This window comes from Meleagris gallopavo, chromosome 12, assembly GCF_000146605.3.
Source record: "Meleagris gallopavo isolate NT-WF06-2002-E0010 breed Aviagen turkey brand Nicholas breeding stock chromosome 12, Turkey_5.1, whole genome shotgun sequence".
In the NCBI taxonomy this organism is placed as follows: Eukaryota; Metazoa; Chordata; class Aves; order Galliformes; family Phasianidae; genus Meleagris; species Meleagris gallopavo.
The window spans coordinates 15931820-15948352 of record NC_015022.2 but is presented as its reverse complement, the minus strand read 5'-3'; the positions used below and the strand labels follow the sequence as shown (position 1 = coordinate 15948352).

At 40.7% G+C, this 16533-nt stretch overlaps 3 protein-coding genes across 8 annotated transcripts in view; 2 read left to right on the top strand and 1 right to left on the bottom strand.

Moving 5' to 3' along the window:
• IGF1R (insulin like growth factor 1 receptor) overlaps positions 1 to 12334 on the top strand; it is a 128742-nt gene extending 116408 nt beyond the window's left edge. The window contains 1 exon segment of the mRNA XM_031555223.1: positions 4729 to 12334. Coding sequence (XP_031411083.1) covers positions 4729 to 5095 — 367 coding nt within the window. The 3' untranslated portion in view covers positions 5096 to 12334.
• A 1476-nt stretch (positions 12335 to 13810) lies between these two features.
• PGPEP1L (pyroglutamyl-peptidase I like) overlaps positions 13811 to 16533 on the bottom strand; it is a 13470-nt gene continuing 10747 nt past the window's right edge. For all 5 annotated transcript variants that reach the window (XM_031555346.1, XM_019619553.2, XM_019619552.2 and 2 more), the window contains 3 exons: positions 15910 to 16026; positions 15172 to 15401; positions 13811 to 14225 (listed from right to left, as the gene is read on the bottom strand). In XM_031555346.1, coding sequence (XP_031411206.1) covers positions 14057 to 14225; positions 15172 to 15401; positions 15910 to 16026 — 516 coding nt within the window. In that variant the 3' untranslated portion in view covers positions 13811 to 14056. The remainder of the gene's footprint in view (positions 14226 to 15171; positions 15402 to 15909; positions 16027 to 16533) is intronic.
• FAM169B (family with sequence similarity 169 member B) overlaps positions 14691 to 16533 on the top strand; it is a 49295-nt gene continuing 47452 nt past the window's right edge. Inside the window, exon 1 of one of the 2 annotated variants that reach the window (XM_019619548.2) lies at positions 14691 to 14788. The gene's annotated coding sequence lies outside the window, so the exon portion shown is untranslated. Of the gene's footprint in view, positions 14789 to 16074; positions 16395 to 16533 lie in introns of those variants that run through there. The other variant, XM_031555343.1, reaches the window with a different exon arrangement.

The window sequence follows — 16533 nt, the reverse complement described above, 5'->3', positions numbered from 1 at the left end:
ACATTGCTGAAATACTTCTGCTGGCTTTGGTGTGCAGCAGTTTCAGTTGTTCAGACTTTATTACTTTGATATACTTCCCAAACTGGCTTTTGGGAAGGAAATACTGCGTCTTGCAGTTATTGAAATTTGTTGGAGGCCCGCAGAAGGGATACAATCACTTAAGGGCCTCAGCTGCTTGAGATTCTTAGGAAAAGAGCTTTTTTGGCTGGCCGGCTGGCTCTGGTTTCAGATGACAGGCAGTGTTGTTTTTGTTGTTTGAGGGGGGTGGGTGTATGTGCAAGGGGAGGTGTAGTGCCATGTGATTCCTCAGTTTCACATTCTTTCCTTTCCACGATGCTGTGGAGAATTTCTGGCAGGCGGATCGACCGGAGATTGTTTCACATGGTGAGCGCCGTGTAATGGAGGCAGGGATGGGGCGGAACGGGGCTGTGAGGGGCTCTGGGTAAGGCTGCTCTGCCCCCCGAGTCAGCGGGGAAAAATGAGCTCTGCAGTGAGGGCAAACTTGACAAGAGTTTCAGCATTAGAAATTCCACGTTAACCTGGGGCACGTGTGGTATGGGTAGGGCGAAGGGAAGCTCTCACTGCTTCAGCCCATCCTCTACTCTCCTTATTCCTTGAGACTAATCCTGTGCTCATGGGCACTGCTTTCACCAGGTCTGCTTTCAGGGTAACCAACGTGTCCTTGCATTGCTGTAAACCAGCAAAAACCTTTTTTTGTGCTGATTTTAAATGAAACTGTTCACAACTGATGGCTGTTAATGGCCATCAAAACTAGGTGGACATAGCAGAGGGGCAGAACTCTTTTATTTTAACTTCTTTCCATCAGAGTAAGAAGCAGAACTAAGGCACATTCAGTTATCCAGATTAGTGATGTCTCTCTTATTTTGTCAGTAGAATTGTGAAAAAAAGATCCTAACTTTGTCCAGATGGTGAAAGAAATTGAATGCATTGGCCTTAGAAGTGTATTGTGACTTGCTGTAGCTTTTCGGCTTATTTTGTCTTTGTATTAGGACAGTCTCCTGAGCCTGCTGAAATTCAACGAGGCTGCTAAGAGAAAAGCATTAGGGAGCTCCAAAAGCAATCTTTACCTTTTCTCCACATATTGGGCATCCAAAGAACCTATTCTACATGACTGTAGTGCCTGGGGTTTTTTGCACTTTCACTGCTTTTCCCATTGTCTGTCCTACTGGCCCCAGGTTGAGTGTAGGTGCTGTGCAGCACTCAGCAGCTGGTGCAATCACAGCTCACTGTTACTGCTGGTAGGCAGGGAGCTGCCCTGGGGGGAGAGTTGCTTCTCTCCCTCCAGCTGTCTGATTACCCACTCCCCAGTGTAGGACATTATCATTGAACCTACAGAAAGATGCTTGTAGGAGAGTTGCAAACATGTGTTCTCCATCATCTGGTATCAGCTAGATACTGACTGATCTTGGTACTTACTATTAGCTCATGGTATTAACTCAAGATGCCCAGAAAGCAAAGCCTGCCTGCTGTAAGCAAGTTTCTGTATCTTAAATGCCTTGATCCTCAGCAAACCAGAAGTGGAGCTAGGAGCATAATTCGTGGTAGGAGATGACTGCTGAGATATTTATTTAAATTGCTTTGACAGGTGAACAATTAAAATGTAATAATTGGAGGATGGTATCTAATGTAGAAAACAAATTTACCTTTCTGAAGAGAGGGAGAAATATACTGACACACAGAAATGTCCAGAACAGGTGGAGTAGGTGTTCTGCTGTGGGGAAGCGTGGATGAGAATAGAGAGAAGAATCTCTGCAACTGACACCGAACCGACTATTTTTAACCTTGCAGATGATGTGAGTGTTGACACAGCCGTGCACACTCCAGCCACAGCGCAGCAGTTCTTGTAAGGGCCTCTGGTTGCCCCCTGTGTGAATGCTACGTGGTGCAAGCAGTCTTGGCCGTTCCATCTCTCCTAAGACTGCAATGCCTGTAATGCTTGTTAGTGGCTGTGCTTTGCTAACCCCTGCTAGCGGAGAGCCATCAGCTTTCCCAGCGGATCAGAGACCAAGGACACTTGAAGAACTGGAGGGGTTCTGTTCTGCAGCGTGGATGTATCGAATGGTTATGCAAAGGTGGATTTTATGGCACGATTGTCTTGCGGCTCAGAGAAGTGGTAAATCACTGGGAAGGGGCTGAGCACAAAGAAGACAATATTTCTGCAGGCTTTTCACTCTTGCACAGGGTGAAACAAGACTCAGCTCTGTTTATGCTACACCCTCTTGGCATAGTTTGCATGATTTTACAGACAGAACCATGCAGTAAGACAGATGGTTCAATAAGACGGTGCCAGGAGAAGCTTTGCTGTTTTTCTCCTCTTCCTGTGTAATAAGTAAAGTTTTTATGTACTACCATTGTTAAGCAGCCGTTTGTCAGGTGATGGCTGCGTGGCAAGAAGATTACAGCTGAGGCTCTCAGACAGTGTGTTCCCATGGGGCTTTTAAAAGTTGTGTAGGCTGGAATTCCACTCTGCTTTTGAAGTAAGACTTGCTTCCCCCACATGTAGATGGCTAGACTGTTTACGTAGTACTGATTTTTCTTTGTTCCTGGCACTCACTTGGTCTGAGGGTCTGCTCCCCAGAGGTAACACCAGCATGCAGCAGCAACAGGGCAGGAGAGCTTGCTGCTCTTTTCTCCATCAAATCACTGCCATGCAAAGCACAAGTGCACACTCAAATGGAATGCAACTTCTATAGTAATTTTCCTTTTTTTTTAATTGTCTCAGTGCAAAAAGTAACCACATTTCTGCAGTGTTCTTTGAGCAAAAGAAGCGTTAGGGTGGCACTGGTTATTCCCCAGTCTAATGCCTCCAGCTTCCTCAGGCTCACTCGCCACCAGCCAGAAACACACTCGATAAAAGTACTTGGGTTGTATTAGCAGCCTGTAAAGTCTTCCATTGTCTGCTGGAAAGTTTTTTTAAGATAATGTAAACAAGGTCTTAGAGCCCACAGAGTTAAAAAGAAAAGAAATATCCTTTTATGGGAACTCTGTAGGGTTTTTAAATCTGGAATGGATTAAAAGAAACATCACATGTCCTTGTTTGTGCTGATGTCACATGCATTACTCCACTGCTTGTGGTATCTCCTTAGCATTGCCCTTAGGCCTCAGGGCAAAGTGCCAGTGAATATCCAGTGTTCTTGGCTCCAGCCGAGGCTGCTATTCAGGGACGCAGCAGTCAGCTGGAAAGGAAACAGCAATGAAGTAACAGAAATGGATTTTATATATTTATGTCTCAAGCTTTCCTCCTCGGTTGTGGGTGAGAGTGTAATACAGTTTTATAGTTTGGCTTCACTTTCGCTATGAAAGTCTCTTAAAGACTCAAAAACAAGCAATAGTTGAGCAGTGTTTGTGTGTCTACGTGCCCGTTACCATACGGCGCTGAGGAGCAGGGCACTCGCACAGCACAGCCGGTTTTGCCAGCTTCTTTTGGGTGTCACAAGGCCGTGCTCAGGTGGTTGGCTTCTGTTCACGCTACGTTGTGCCAGCCAAGCTCTCACAGCAATGTTTGTGAATTCAAATGTACTTCAATTAAGATCACTTTGTTTTGGTTGAAGTGCTCTCAGCAGTGTTTGCATCCCAAACACAGCAGCCTTCCCCCCGTTTTTCTGGTTCTGGTCGGCTGGGAACGGCATTTCCCCAGCAGAGAGCTGAGTGGGAGGGACTGCTTTGTTTTGGTTCTGTTTCAGGCCAGGGTTGTGCATTGGTGCAGTGGAGCAGGGCTCCAGCACAGTGACAGTCATGTTGCAAGGCTTACTCCAGGTGACCCTTCAGAAAGCAGGGCCTTAGTCTGTGGTAGACTTGGGAGCTATCCTAAAAAAGTGTGTGTTTTTGTTTATTTGGCTTTGTTTTTTTTTAACGAAAAAGTCCACATGCTGATGCAGAGACCTGGTGACCTGCTGTGAGGGCCAAAGGCAGTACAGAGTAACTGAGGCATAGCATGGAATTTCTTGCTTACTTTTGACCATCTGTAAAGGAAAAACACCTGTGCAAGTTGAGAAAATGATATACATACTACTGATTTGTTTTGTGCTTTTGTTTTGCCAGCATGGGACGTTGTACAGGCCTGTTTGTGTATGTGCTTGCACAGATGATCTCAGGCTCCTTAAAGCATTGTGCTTCCCAGAACATAAATGAAAACAATGTAATTTTAAAATAAAAGATTAGAGAATGTTTTTGAGTTTGCAAATGCCTTTTGGATATTGCAATTTTAACAGAATTTTCTTCTTTCAAAGAAAAAAAAGTTGCTTTTTTTTACCTTGTATTTCCTATTCTATTCTTTTTTTTTTTTTTTTCAAAACACTATTGGTAGAGTAAGAACTGATTTATTTGAAAAGATGCTCTGAGAGGTGCTATCAAGTGTCTGGGTAAGTAGAGGATGCTTTGGAGGAGAACCAGGGAAGTGTCACATGGGAATAAGAAGACAGAATACTGCTGGATGTCAGGTGTTGCAGGACTGCTTTATCAGCAGGCGTGTGTGGAAGGGGGTTGAGAAGGTTTAGGTCGGAGCTGTAGAATTCAATCAGCGGTTGGAAAGCAGGTCAGCGTGTGTCACAGGGATGTCAGCCTGTAAAAATTCTGTCACTTCGTCTCCCATCTTTGTGAAGCGACTTTTCTGAGACGCTCGATCTGATTCGGTCACGGCCGGTCGCACTCCAGGCAGGGCTTGTAAAACACCTCAGTAAATGGATTTGCTGTGTGTTTCCCATCCAGGTTTGAACTGATGCGCATGTGCTGGCAGTACAACCCGAAGATGAGGCCCTCCTTCCTGGAAATCATCAGCAGCATTAAGGACGAGCTGGATCCGGCGTTCAAAGAGGTCTCCTTCTTCTACAGCGAAGAGAACAAGCCTCCGGACACAGAGGAGCTTGACCTGGAGACTGAGAACATGGAGAGCATTCCTTTAGATCCCTCCTCTACCCTCCAACCCACTGACAAGCACTCAGGACACAAAGCCGAGAACGGCCCGGGCGTGGTGGTACTTCGGGCCAGCTTTGAGGAGAGACAGCCGTACGCACACATGAACGGGGGACGCAAGAACGAGCGGGCCTTGCCGCTGCCCCAGTCTTCGGCCTGCTGATCCTTAGACCCAGAATCTGACAGAAACAGAACACAGAAAAACACGTGTATTGGGGGAAGAAAGGAAGAAAACTACAATATATTCAAAAGCCCTACTGTACCTCAGTGGATCTTCAGAACTGCCATAGCTGCACTTGGGAGAACCCTTTTTTTCAGTAAACAAGTTATTGTTTTTTTTCTTTTTTCAATATGCAAGCAGATGTTTGTTTCGGTAAAGGACTCCATTCATGGGGCACACAGTTGGCCTTTTAAAACTCTAATGTTAACACTTAATAGCAACAGAAAACTTGAGGTTTGATGTCTCTCTCTCTCTCTCTTTCTCTCTCTCTCTCCCCTCCCTATCTCTTTCTTTCTGTCTGTCTTTGCTTCATAATGGGAAACATATCTGCGTGCAAGTTCAACCGTACGGCACTTTTATCAGATCAAAGATATCGCAGGCCAGGTGGCTCCCTGCTCCCCTGCAAGCACCTGCCTAACACTGTAGGTCTTTATTTAAAAAAAGAAAAAAGAAAAAAGAAAAAAAAAAGAAAAAAAATTGAAAAAAAAAACAACACAAAACAAACAAAAAAAAACACAAAAAAAACCCACAAAAAAAAAAACCAACAAAAAAAATTAAAAGACTGGATTTTTAATGTTGCTCTTTAAACTTTTTAGAAACGTGTAAAAGAATAAAAAAGGGCCATCATTCGTCCAAGGTTGTTACCATTTTCAACGCTGCCAAATTTTGCCAAAAATAAAAAAAAGAACTTTTTTTTTTTTTGTAGGCATAGAAGGAGCACAGTAATCAACTGCTCTGTTTAAGAGAGATCCTGACCAATACATTCTATTCAATCATACACTGGTATTAAAAGAAAAAAAGTAAATTGTTTAGGTTCTTTTTTTCAAAACTGGATAAAATGTGATAATTTTTTTTTTTCTTGTGATGGAGAAGATAAAAGGGATGGAGTAAAGAGACAGCCCTCCCTCCACCCCGTGCCCATCCCGATGAATTCTGGACAAAACTGGCAGTGGTGAGCTAAACCGACACACGCATTTGGTACAAAAAAGTCAACCGCACGCCAAAAATGAGATGTGAGAACCATGACAAAAGCGGCAGAGATCTCCATCGTTGCAGCCTGCCTTCCTCCACAGGCTTGCAGGGAAAAAGCACCAATAAAACAAAAATTGGAGAAGACAAAAAAAAGACAGTAACCGGATTCAAGTATATAATGCTTTGTTGATCTTTTCTCTTTATTATTAAGACTTCTCGAAGGGTCTTGCAGTTCTATGTTAGACCATGGATCATTTGCATACACATTGTCTTTTGTGTCACTTTTATAACTTTTTTACGGTTCAGATACTCATCTATATGTCTGTACAGAAAAAAGCTGCTATTTTTTTGTTCTTTATCTTTGTGGATTTAATCTATGAGAACCTTCAGGTCTGCCCTCCTTCCCTTCCCTCCCACTTCAACAAATTTTCTTATGCTTTGTACTATAGTGTGTAACTCTTACTTCTTCCTTCCCAGTAACTGATACCTTTCATATGATTTGCCATGAACTGTTTAATGCCTTTTTATAAATGCATTTCCTCCTCTTTTTTTTTCTTTTTTTTCCCATTAGTTGTTTTACAACATCTTGGCTGTGTGGGTCACAGGGCTTTTGAGGAGGACATGGAGAAAGAAGGGACGCCCCACACCGAACGCTCCAGCAGTGGTGTGGTGTTTTTCAGACCCAGTTTTCCTTCCTTCCCACGAACCTCTGCCCAGACAGCATGCGAGTCTGTTACAGTGCAAGGCATGATACAAACTCAGGTCAGAAAAAAAGGTTAAATATTTAGTACATTCTTGTTCAGTGTTTATATTCATTGTTGTACAAGGGTCCTGCTCCTCCTTCCCTCCCTGCTTGTTTAGATTGTGGCACACACCCACCCACCCATCCCCACACACACTCCCACACAGACACACACATACACACGCACTCTTTTTGTTTGTTGGTACAACAGTAGACACCAGGCTTTTGAGTCACTGACTTTGAAAACGACTATTTGAACTCTTCCACCCCTTGAAGAAGAGCTGTACGAATTGTGGCTGGCGGTGCCAGGCACTTTTTGGGTGGCCATTGAACACCTGGCTCCAGCCCCAGCTCTTTGCCTTCCCAATGAGGAAGTCCTCCTGGAGGACGCAGTGGGCTGCATTTTGCATCTCAAGGTAAACAGAATTAAAAACACCCAAGTCAACAGCATGCCATTTCCATGGGGTAGGGTGGAAAGCATGTAGCTGGGGCAGCGGCTCGGCTAGCAAACAGTTAAGTGTTGGCAGCTATGGAAACCTGTACAAGTCCAAGCGTGTTGCTTAAGTCATAGACCAAACCTCAGAACAAAAGAAAATGAGTGAGCTTGTTTGTTCAGTTGCAGAAGCCTTGGTGAAAAGGGAAGGAGGGGGCCATCATAAAGCCTACAACCAAGGAGTCATAGCAGTTGCTCATCTTAGTTACAGCATCTAAGCCTTTGTTTAGCACTGATCCAACCAACTGATGGCAGTGAAGAGGTGGTTCTGGGATGGAAACGTTTAAAACCTTTGAGTAAGAACAAAGAATTAAAATATACTGATTGCTAGTTTTGACTGGAGATTTTTAAAAGTTTGTAGTGCTTTTTGCTTGTGTAGTTTAGGTCCCATTATCTTCTCTTGCCTCTGTCCCGTAGTTATTTTTCCCTTTTAAAAATGAAAAAGACAAAAAAAGTTAATTAAGAAGGTATTCTATGTAGGATTTTTTATTTATTTTTGTGATATCAGTTTAAATCACTGTAGAGATGCCCCATAATAAATTTAAATACTGAGATAAGGGTTTTTGAGTATGACAGGGGGACAGTTTTTGATTTTTTTCAAACATTTATCTACCTCACTCTTATTTTTTTATATGTGTGTATATAAAAAAAAAATACATCTCACATTTCTCAGCAGCCAATAAATGCCGTCGATACTGGTAACCTCTCACTCCATAAACCACATGCTCTAGGTTCTGGAGGGGAACAGTCACCGCTCATCACAAAGGGTCACTTCAGAATATTTGCCTCAATTCCAAGGAGTTTTGCCTTTTCAGTTCCAATCTGATATTGTGAGGAAAATCCAAGGGTTGCCTGACTTGAGGTGATTGTTCATTAAGGAAACACGAAGGCTTTTTAATGGGCCATCGTGGCAGTGCTCAGGTCAGCAGCAGTGCTGCTGCACGTTTAGATGGGTGGAGATCTGACCTGATACAAAAACTTTTCAGTCATGAATTTCGATCAAATTTGCTACAGAAATGAATTGTTTACAGTGTTTGAAGGTCCAGAAGAATTGCTAGAATAAGAAGAGTGGTCTATTTGGCCTAAGTCATTCCTGGCAAATTTTCCTCAGATGCCGCAAGCACCAAAAAGACACTTGGCTGAATCAGCACCCATTTGGCTCACGTAGCATAGTGTTGCTTTTTTTTTTTTTTTTTTTTTTGACCAACACAATGACAAACCTGTTGCGGGCTGCCTGATGATAATACCACGTTTACAGCTTTGGATCTTTGCTGCTTCTGTTTAATGAGAGCACTGATTTATTTTATTTTATTTTATTTTATTTTCTTGTTTTTGTTTTCAAAACTAACATAGAATTGAATTTTTTGATGTGCCAGTAAAGTCAGTTTCCCTTTTCATCCCCCGTTTATATGCTTCATAACTGTGGATTCTGATGGACCAGCCATCAAATTTTAACTGCCCTCTGACAGCGTGTAACTGGTTTACAAGCACACAGGACTAACACAGACTTGCCATCAACATGATGTATAATGTTTCTCTTTTTCCAGCTCAGGCAGCTGTTCGTGCAGGTGTTGGTTGTGGTATCTGAATAATGCGATGCTTGGCTACTTCGAATTGCATGCGGCCTCTTGAATATACAGTGCTGTGGTTAAGTACTACAGGGCTTGTCTTTGGAGGGATCATTTCTCTCAGACCCTGAAAAAGCAGCAAATTTAAAGTTGTTACTGTGTCCTTTTTGTCTTTCCATTTCTTTGAAGCTTCCAGTGACCTTTTGGTGTAGTGGCTGTTCCCCTCACTTGCACATATTGATTACCACAACTGGAGATCCTCAGATCTTTCAGCTGGCTAGGAGGGTTTTGTTAAAACTGTCCAAGTTATTGGTTTTTCTAATTTGATGTAGGTGGCTTAAAAATGTGTTAGGAAGAAACACTAATGACGTAGCACCCATTGTGATAGACATTTCAAAAAGCACTTCAATAGAAAGCAGTCACGGGACTAAAAGTACGCATGTGTGATGACAGTCAGCTCTCCTGGACCAAACCACCTTCATGATACCATTGTGTTCTGTGTTTGCAATTCAGGCTTAATTACTTTTTTGTTCTGTTTGTTTCCATAGCGTTTTTTGTTGTGTTTTGTGCATTTTGAATAGCTTTATTCACATGGGCTTTTCATGCAGACCTCCCTTGGACAGTAAATCAAGTTGTTTATGCATGTGAACAACTGAGAATTAATGTTGGCTTGATAGAGTCATAATATGGTTTGTAATGTTGTTCTTTCCTGAGACCACTGGCTTGTCTGGTATGGTAAATTTATTCAGAACTTTGACTGTGTTTGAATAAAGTTCAAGTAATCCAGTTTCCTTATAAATTAAAAACAAAAGCCCACCCAGCCCCCAAACCCAGCGTTTTGACAAACGTTGCCAAGCTGTTTTGATGCAGTAGAATAACAAACTGGCATCACCGTAGGGGCAGGCTTTGATTTCAGCACTCGGGCCATTGTTCTCACCTGACTCACATTTAAAAGCTTCTCAGTGGCACAGAAGGTGGTTTGGTTGCAAAGGAAGGTGGCTCCTGTGTAAACACAGAAGTGTCAGCTGCTTGGTACTAAGAAGCGCTTTTGAGCGAGAGATGAGTTGGACACAGAAGCCAAACGTGATTGGAAGTTCGAGGCCAGCCTGTGTTCACCAGGTCTTTCTCAGCGTGATGCCTCTGTTCTTTAAAGCTGGTTCTAAGTGATGTATGATTCTAGAGATGTTCGCACTGATGCTCCTGTTGGTCTTTAAAAACAAGTGAAGCCCAGTTTGCCCAGGACCGACTGGTCACCAGACAGAACCGCTGTCGGGTCCTCTGGGAACTGCCGAGCGTTGTTCCATACAATCTGAGTCTAAGCGAACAACACTCCTGTTGTTGGTGTAACTCCATAGATATATATCTATATGGACATAGATATCTGCATATGTATATCTATAATATAGATATATATATATATTTAAATCCTATTCATTCCACTAGTGCAAGTAACACTTGTTTCCTGTTGTTCTTATTTTGTTTGTATTTAATCACTGGGCTAAACAACAGCGGAGGAAGGTGCAAGGGGTCCACTCCTTACTAACCAGTGATAAAAGCCAGATATTGCAACTTAACCCATGGGTAGTTGTGCAGACAAGAATTTAAGAATGGTGTGTAGAAAAAACAATAGTGGCCAGAGGTGCTGAAGATACAGAACTGTAAATAGGTAGGAGGGCATCAAAGGTTGCCTCAGTTCAGAAAACTGGTTGCTTAGAGGCAATAAACAGTCTCTGTTACGAAGTGCAGCCAGGTAAATCAGAACTGAGAAGTGTTTATATGGAGACATCTGAAAACAAAAGATATGGAAAGGGATATTTACGAAGACACAGGGCTTGGCAGAAGTTTGAAGTTGTTTTCCTGAGCTTGATGTGTGTGGGACAGCAGCAGAGCTCAGGTATCACCATTCTGATCGTTGGTACTTGTAAATAAACCTGACTTTCCAGCTGAAGTGGTAAATTCATAACAGGAGTTTAATGGTTGTTGCATCGGTCTGTATGAGTCAGTCTCAACCTACTGTTGGTCTGCTTTGCAAGTACTAGATTATCACTAGTTGTGTGCGTGCGTATGTGTGCGTGTCCACTTTTTTTGTACGCGTTCTGTTGATTAGCAATCCATTAGCATTTTCAATAGGGCTTTAAGTCCAGTAGATTACGGGTAGTCAGTTGACGAAGATCTGGTTTACAAGAACTAATTAAATGTTTCATTGCATTTTGTAAGTACATAGAATAATTTTATAAAATGTTTGTAGTTTATTAATGCCTAAAGTATAATTTAAGGGCACTTTTTCTGTCTGCGTGTGCGTGTGTATGAGATCAGTTTTCTTTGATGGTACCAGTTTACTAGCTAGCTTTACAATATGCCAAAAAGGATCGCTAACTTGTCCAATTCAAGGCTCATCCCTCTCCCACTACCTGCCCAAGCTTTGTGTCCCAGTATATAGCGAATGAATAAAGAAGTTGGGGAAATGTTCTGTATCTTCAGTATCCTGGTCTTCCAGAGCCCTCTAGTTGGGGTGGGATCATCTTAACTGGTCATTTCACTTTACTGTCTAGTGCAGTTAACTTAATGGATTACAAGAACCTCACTGGTTGGGAAAACAGAATGGGTTTTGCTGCTACACAGTCTCACTTGTGCTGTTCAGTACCTGTTTTATGGGTGCCAGGTGGTTTGAAGGAAATGACTGCATAAGAGAAAGCGGGAAGGCAGTTTTTGTAATTACAATTGAAGAACTATTTGCGTATTTCTTATCACTTCAAAAGTTTGTATGCAGCCTCTACAGATGCTGAGTACCATTTGAAGCTTTGTTGAAATAAGCAAAGCAGGATCCCTATTTATTTTTATTTAAGAATACTGAAGATCCCTGTTTCCCCCTGAAGTTTGACTAACTGCATTTCTGAAGTGTTGCGATGATTTAGATGCTATTTAAAGATCAGCTCTTCTGTTTTCTAAACCAGTGAGGTTTGAGACGAAAGGATTGGCCAGAGTTTGTCTACCTCTGGGACAAAAACAAAACTAGAAAGTGCTAAGGAATGGATGCAGTTGCAAATATGACATTTTCCGAGTTTTCTTGTTTAGATTTTTTTAAGAGAAAATTCAACAATAACATGGCCAATTTATTACATAAAAAAGACTTGCTGTGTATAAATTATTCCTAAAGAAATTCCTGTGTTTATATTAAAATGAATCAGTAGATAAAAAAAAAAAATTCAAAATGTTTTTGTATATTCTGTTGTAAGAATTTATTCCTGTTATTGCGATATACTCGGGATTCTTTACATTATGAAAAGAAGAAACTTTGTCTATTTTGAATGGCTGAAGCTAAGGCTCCATTAGTTTCTCTTACTCTGCTTTTTTCTAGTAGTTTCAGTACTACCTGATTTAAGTTAAATAAAAGAATTCTGTATGCATTTGTCTGCTTTTGAATTTGTTGTTCTTCATTGCAAAGCAAGTGCGGCTTAGAAGACTCAAGACTTTTTCTTCTGCACTTTTGGCTGCATTTAGTTGAGCAACTCTGGAAACGATCTTCATTGAGGTCAGTACTGCCATTATGCTGTGTTGAAATCAGGAGTATTGTAATCCAGTGACACTAACCTTTGGACCATTTGTCAGCGGGACTTGATTCATTTGAATAAGGAAAGCATTTTTCTTTATTTATTTGAAGGAAATCCTTTCATTTGCTGTTACAGCAATGCATACATGAGACATTCAACCACCCAGCACAAAGTTATCAGTTTTCTGCAAATGTTGTTAGAAAAACAGCGACAAGAAAACTAGCATTATCTTGGCATTTACAATTTCTCTGAGTCTTGTCATAAAAGTCTTGACTAAGGCACAGTGGTGGCCCAGAGCTTGTTCAGGTGTCTGTGCCATTAGGTTATCCTTGTCTCTTGTCCTTTATACAGAGACAATACTAGAGGAATGAGCTTTCTTTTCCCTTAGAAAAATCCCAGGTGTCCACATGAAGATGCTGCTGTTCTGGTGATTGTTTTTGAAAAATACTTGCTGGTTTTATGTCATAATTGTCTGTCATGGTACAAGCAAAACTGTGTGCATTGGCATTCCCTCTGTGCTAAAGAGGACACACTGTAAACCTCTGTCTTGCCCAGCCTTAATAGAGCAGTGCTTCTGTATATAGCCATGTCTGAGACATTGAGGAGCCTGGCTTGGCAGGGGAGAAGCTCAGAAGTGATCTGTCACTGTCTGATCCCAAGCTTTATAACATGGGATCTCATTTGGTTCCTGTTTTGTAAGAAAGATAATGTGCCATGACATTCCACTGCACAGTGCTTCACTGCTCGCCTTTCTTGGGACAAGTTAGCTTGTTGATTTTGATGTATAAATCCCTGAATAGCATGACCCATTGTACTGAAAGACTGTTGTCTTTGTGCTATGCTTTGTGGAAGGACAGCAGTGTTTTCCTCTGGGACATATGCTGAGGATTTGGGGAAATGGTGTTTTCAGGCAGTTGGAACTTGAACAGCATTACAGTGTCTGCCAGGTTCCAGCTTTTTTTGTATTAATCACCCCAGATCCATAGTCTATTTTGTATGTGAAAGCCAGCACGTACAGCAGGTCTCAAAGAGATACAGAAACTGAAAAAACCTTCAAATAACAGGATCTCTACCTGTGTTTTATTTTTCCCTCTTATTTAAAGTTTATATATGAGCACCTTGCATTAGATGAACCTGTGTCACTGCACTTGGACTTGGGGAACTTTGTGGTATCGGTGCTGAATGTCCTTATGGATGTAAGAACGGATCTTGATTCAACAAATCTATAGTAACATCTTTTGACATTTGCTTTGTTTTGTTTTAATTAGATTTTTAAAAAACCTGCTTTTGAAAGATTTTAGGAAAATGTACATTTTTAAGTCCATTTTTAAGTTTTTTTGCACTTTCTTAAATCTGAAGCAATCTTAGTGTTACAAACTGTCACTTTTTTTGTTGTTTTTTTTTTTCCCCTCAAGATTTTTATAGCAGGGATGGAAACAGTTGTTTGGTTTTTGTAAGATTTCCCTGAAAATAACTTGGAATAAAATCTTTAAGGGCTTTAAATAATCATTAGATTTGCTACTTCTAAGAGATAAGAAATTCCATTTTAAGAAAGCTCCTTTTTTCTTTTGTTCCATCTTACTCTCTCTGTTCCCCACCCTGTTTTAACATTTCTAAGATAATTGTCTGTAATGCTTTTCCTAGAGAGTCTGCTGTTACCGACTTTGATAATGGAGGCACATGGATGAAAGCTGCTCTTCCACTGCCGTAATACAGGGAAGTGTAATAGGTGTAATCACAGATGTACCTGAAATATAATGAACAAAACATAAACAGAAACCTGAATTAAGGAACAGTAAACTTTGATTAAATTTAAATATTCGTTAAGTAGCCAAACCAAATCTGATTCACAAAAATATTAAAAATGTATTTGCTTACTGAGTAAAGGAAATGCTGAAATAAAACTGGTCCGAGAAACAGAAATTCCATATCTGATTGTTACTTTCTCAGACACTCAGAAGTAACTTAAAAAAACGATAATAAAAATAAATAAATCATAACACATGCATTCTTTTCTAGGCTTCTGTAAGCTAAGTCAGATGAGAAAGATAATGCAGCCCCCCAGAACTACTACCACACCATTACAGCACATCAGTAAAGTTTGTTTGTGTAGGTCATACAGGCTCACCACTAACCTCTTTTTTTTGTTGTTGTTGTTTATCACCTTAACCTTTTAGTTTGCAGATCCATATCCTAAAAGCACAGGACGAGATCAGCTATATACAAAAAAACAACTTATACTTTGTTTTGTTTTCCTTTTAACTGAAGAAAATTTGAGTCATACAGTGAGATCACAGATGCTGTTCTAAGGTATCTATAATTGCTCTGTTCTTCAGTGTGTGTATTTACATTTTATATCTCTCCCAGTTGGGAAAAATAGATTAAAATCTCCTACTAGTCAGTTTTGCTTTTAGACTCTAAAAGCACAGGTTTACTGGGGTTGCTCATCGCACTGTGCTACGTTGAAACTTGTTTCTTTTGCAATCCATGGAAAACTATTTACTGACTGTTGTTTTCCATGAAGGCTTCTCTGCATAAAAATTTAAATTTATCCTCATCTTGTGACACTTGGAAGTCTTTACTTCAAAGTGATTTTGGTTAGAGGAGAAGTCATTGCAGAGACTCTTCAAGGTTAAATGAACTGATTGAATTACTTCTGCTTTTACTTTGAGGCCTCGATATGCAATATTTACCTTCCCGCATCTCTGGAAAAGATAATATCAATTCCTTCCACTGAAATATTTTTCCAGATAGTCTTCATGTTAATTGTAGATTCAATCTTTTCCGGACCATCTAGCATGCAACAGCCACCTTCTGGGTGAAAACCACAAGCATCCATCTCTTCATAGCCTTTGTTCTTCCCACACTGCTCAAGGATGATGATTGCTTTGGCAGATGAAGCCAGCCCAACGTGAACAGCAAGCTGTTTTTTCCCACCAGAATGAATAACAGGAAATTAAAAATGAGACCTGTTTTTTGAAAACATGTAATGCAGTAGTGCCAAGCATTATGTGAAATACTGTTTTCAAGGTGGGAAGTCTTGTAGCTCATGCTTCAAGATAACTTTGATAAGAGATTATAAATTAGAACAAAATTGTGGTTTTTTGTTGTTGTTGTTGTTGTGTCTAGTCAACTCCAGACTTCAAAGCTGAATTTTTTTGCTCCATTTTTTTCCTACAATTTATGTAGGTAGATGTATTTTTCTTTGTTCTGCATGCAGTTATGCTGTTTACATGGCACAGGATTAAAGTGGCATGCTAATTAATTTGTACTCCAAAGTTGTTTGGAACTTTCATCACCATTTTAACAGTCAATATCCAGAGCTGCCTGATACACATTGTGCAATAATCTTTTGGAGATCTTTTTAAACATCTACTGAAAATATTATTTAGAAATGAAGGGGAAAATTACCCAACGTTATAACTACTTACTATTGGATGAAGAGTTGTCCATATCCTGAAGATTTGTTCCTTTGCTTTTTGGTAAACCACTGGTAGCTGCATGATACGAAGATCTATGTTTTTTCCAAGGCCTCTCTTAGACAGCTCCTATAGGTACAAAAAACAACCCAACAACTATGATGGATGTGTAAGAGCAGTGGATTTTTCAGTGTGATTTAGAAATCAGGCTGATTCAGCTGAGAAGATATGGAAAAGCAATGTATCACTGCTTAGCCCTATTGTTCCTTGGTCTACAACGAGACCCAGTTCTCATGACAGCTCTCCATTTTTATTAAAGGAAAGCCAACTGTACAAAAGAATTTCTTAATGTCACGTCCATGTTGAGCCGTGGTTATATTTTCCAAAGGGGTACTCAGCCTCCAGGTTTATGCAATCCTGGTATCTACTGGCCCATGGGGAACCATGAAAAACAGAATTTCTCAGAAAAGATCCACATCTAGTAGGCTTTGATATAGGTAAGAATATGTTTCCGCGATGAAAGAAGGAAATGTTATTTGTTGGAATGTTACTTCTTTGTTATTTAGTTGAAGTTCTGCATAGGGCCTTTTCACAAAGGAAACAAAAATTATGCCCAGGATAGAGATTAACAACAAA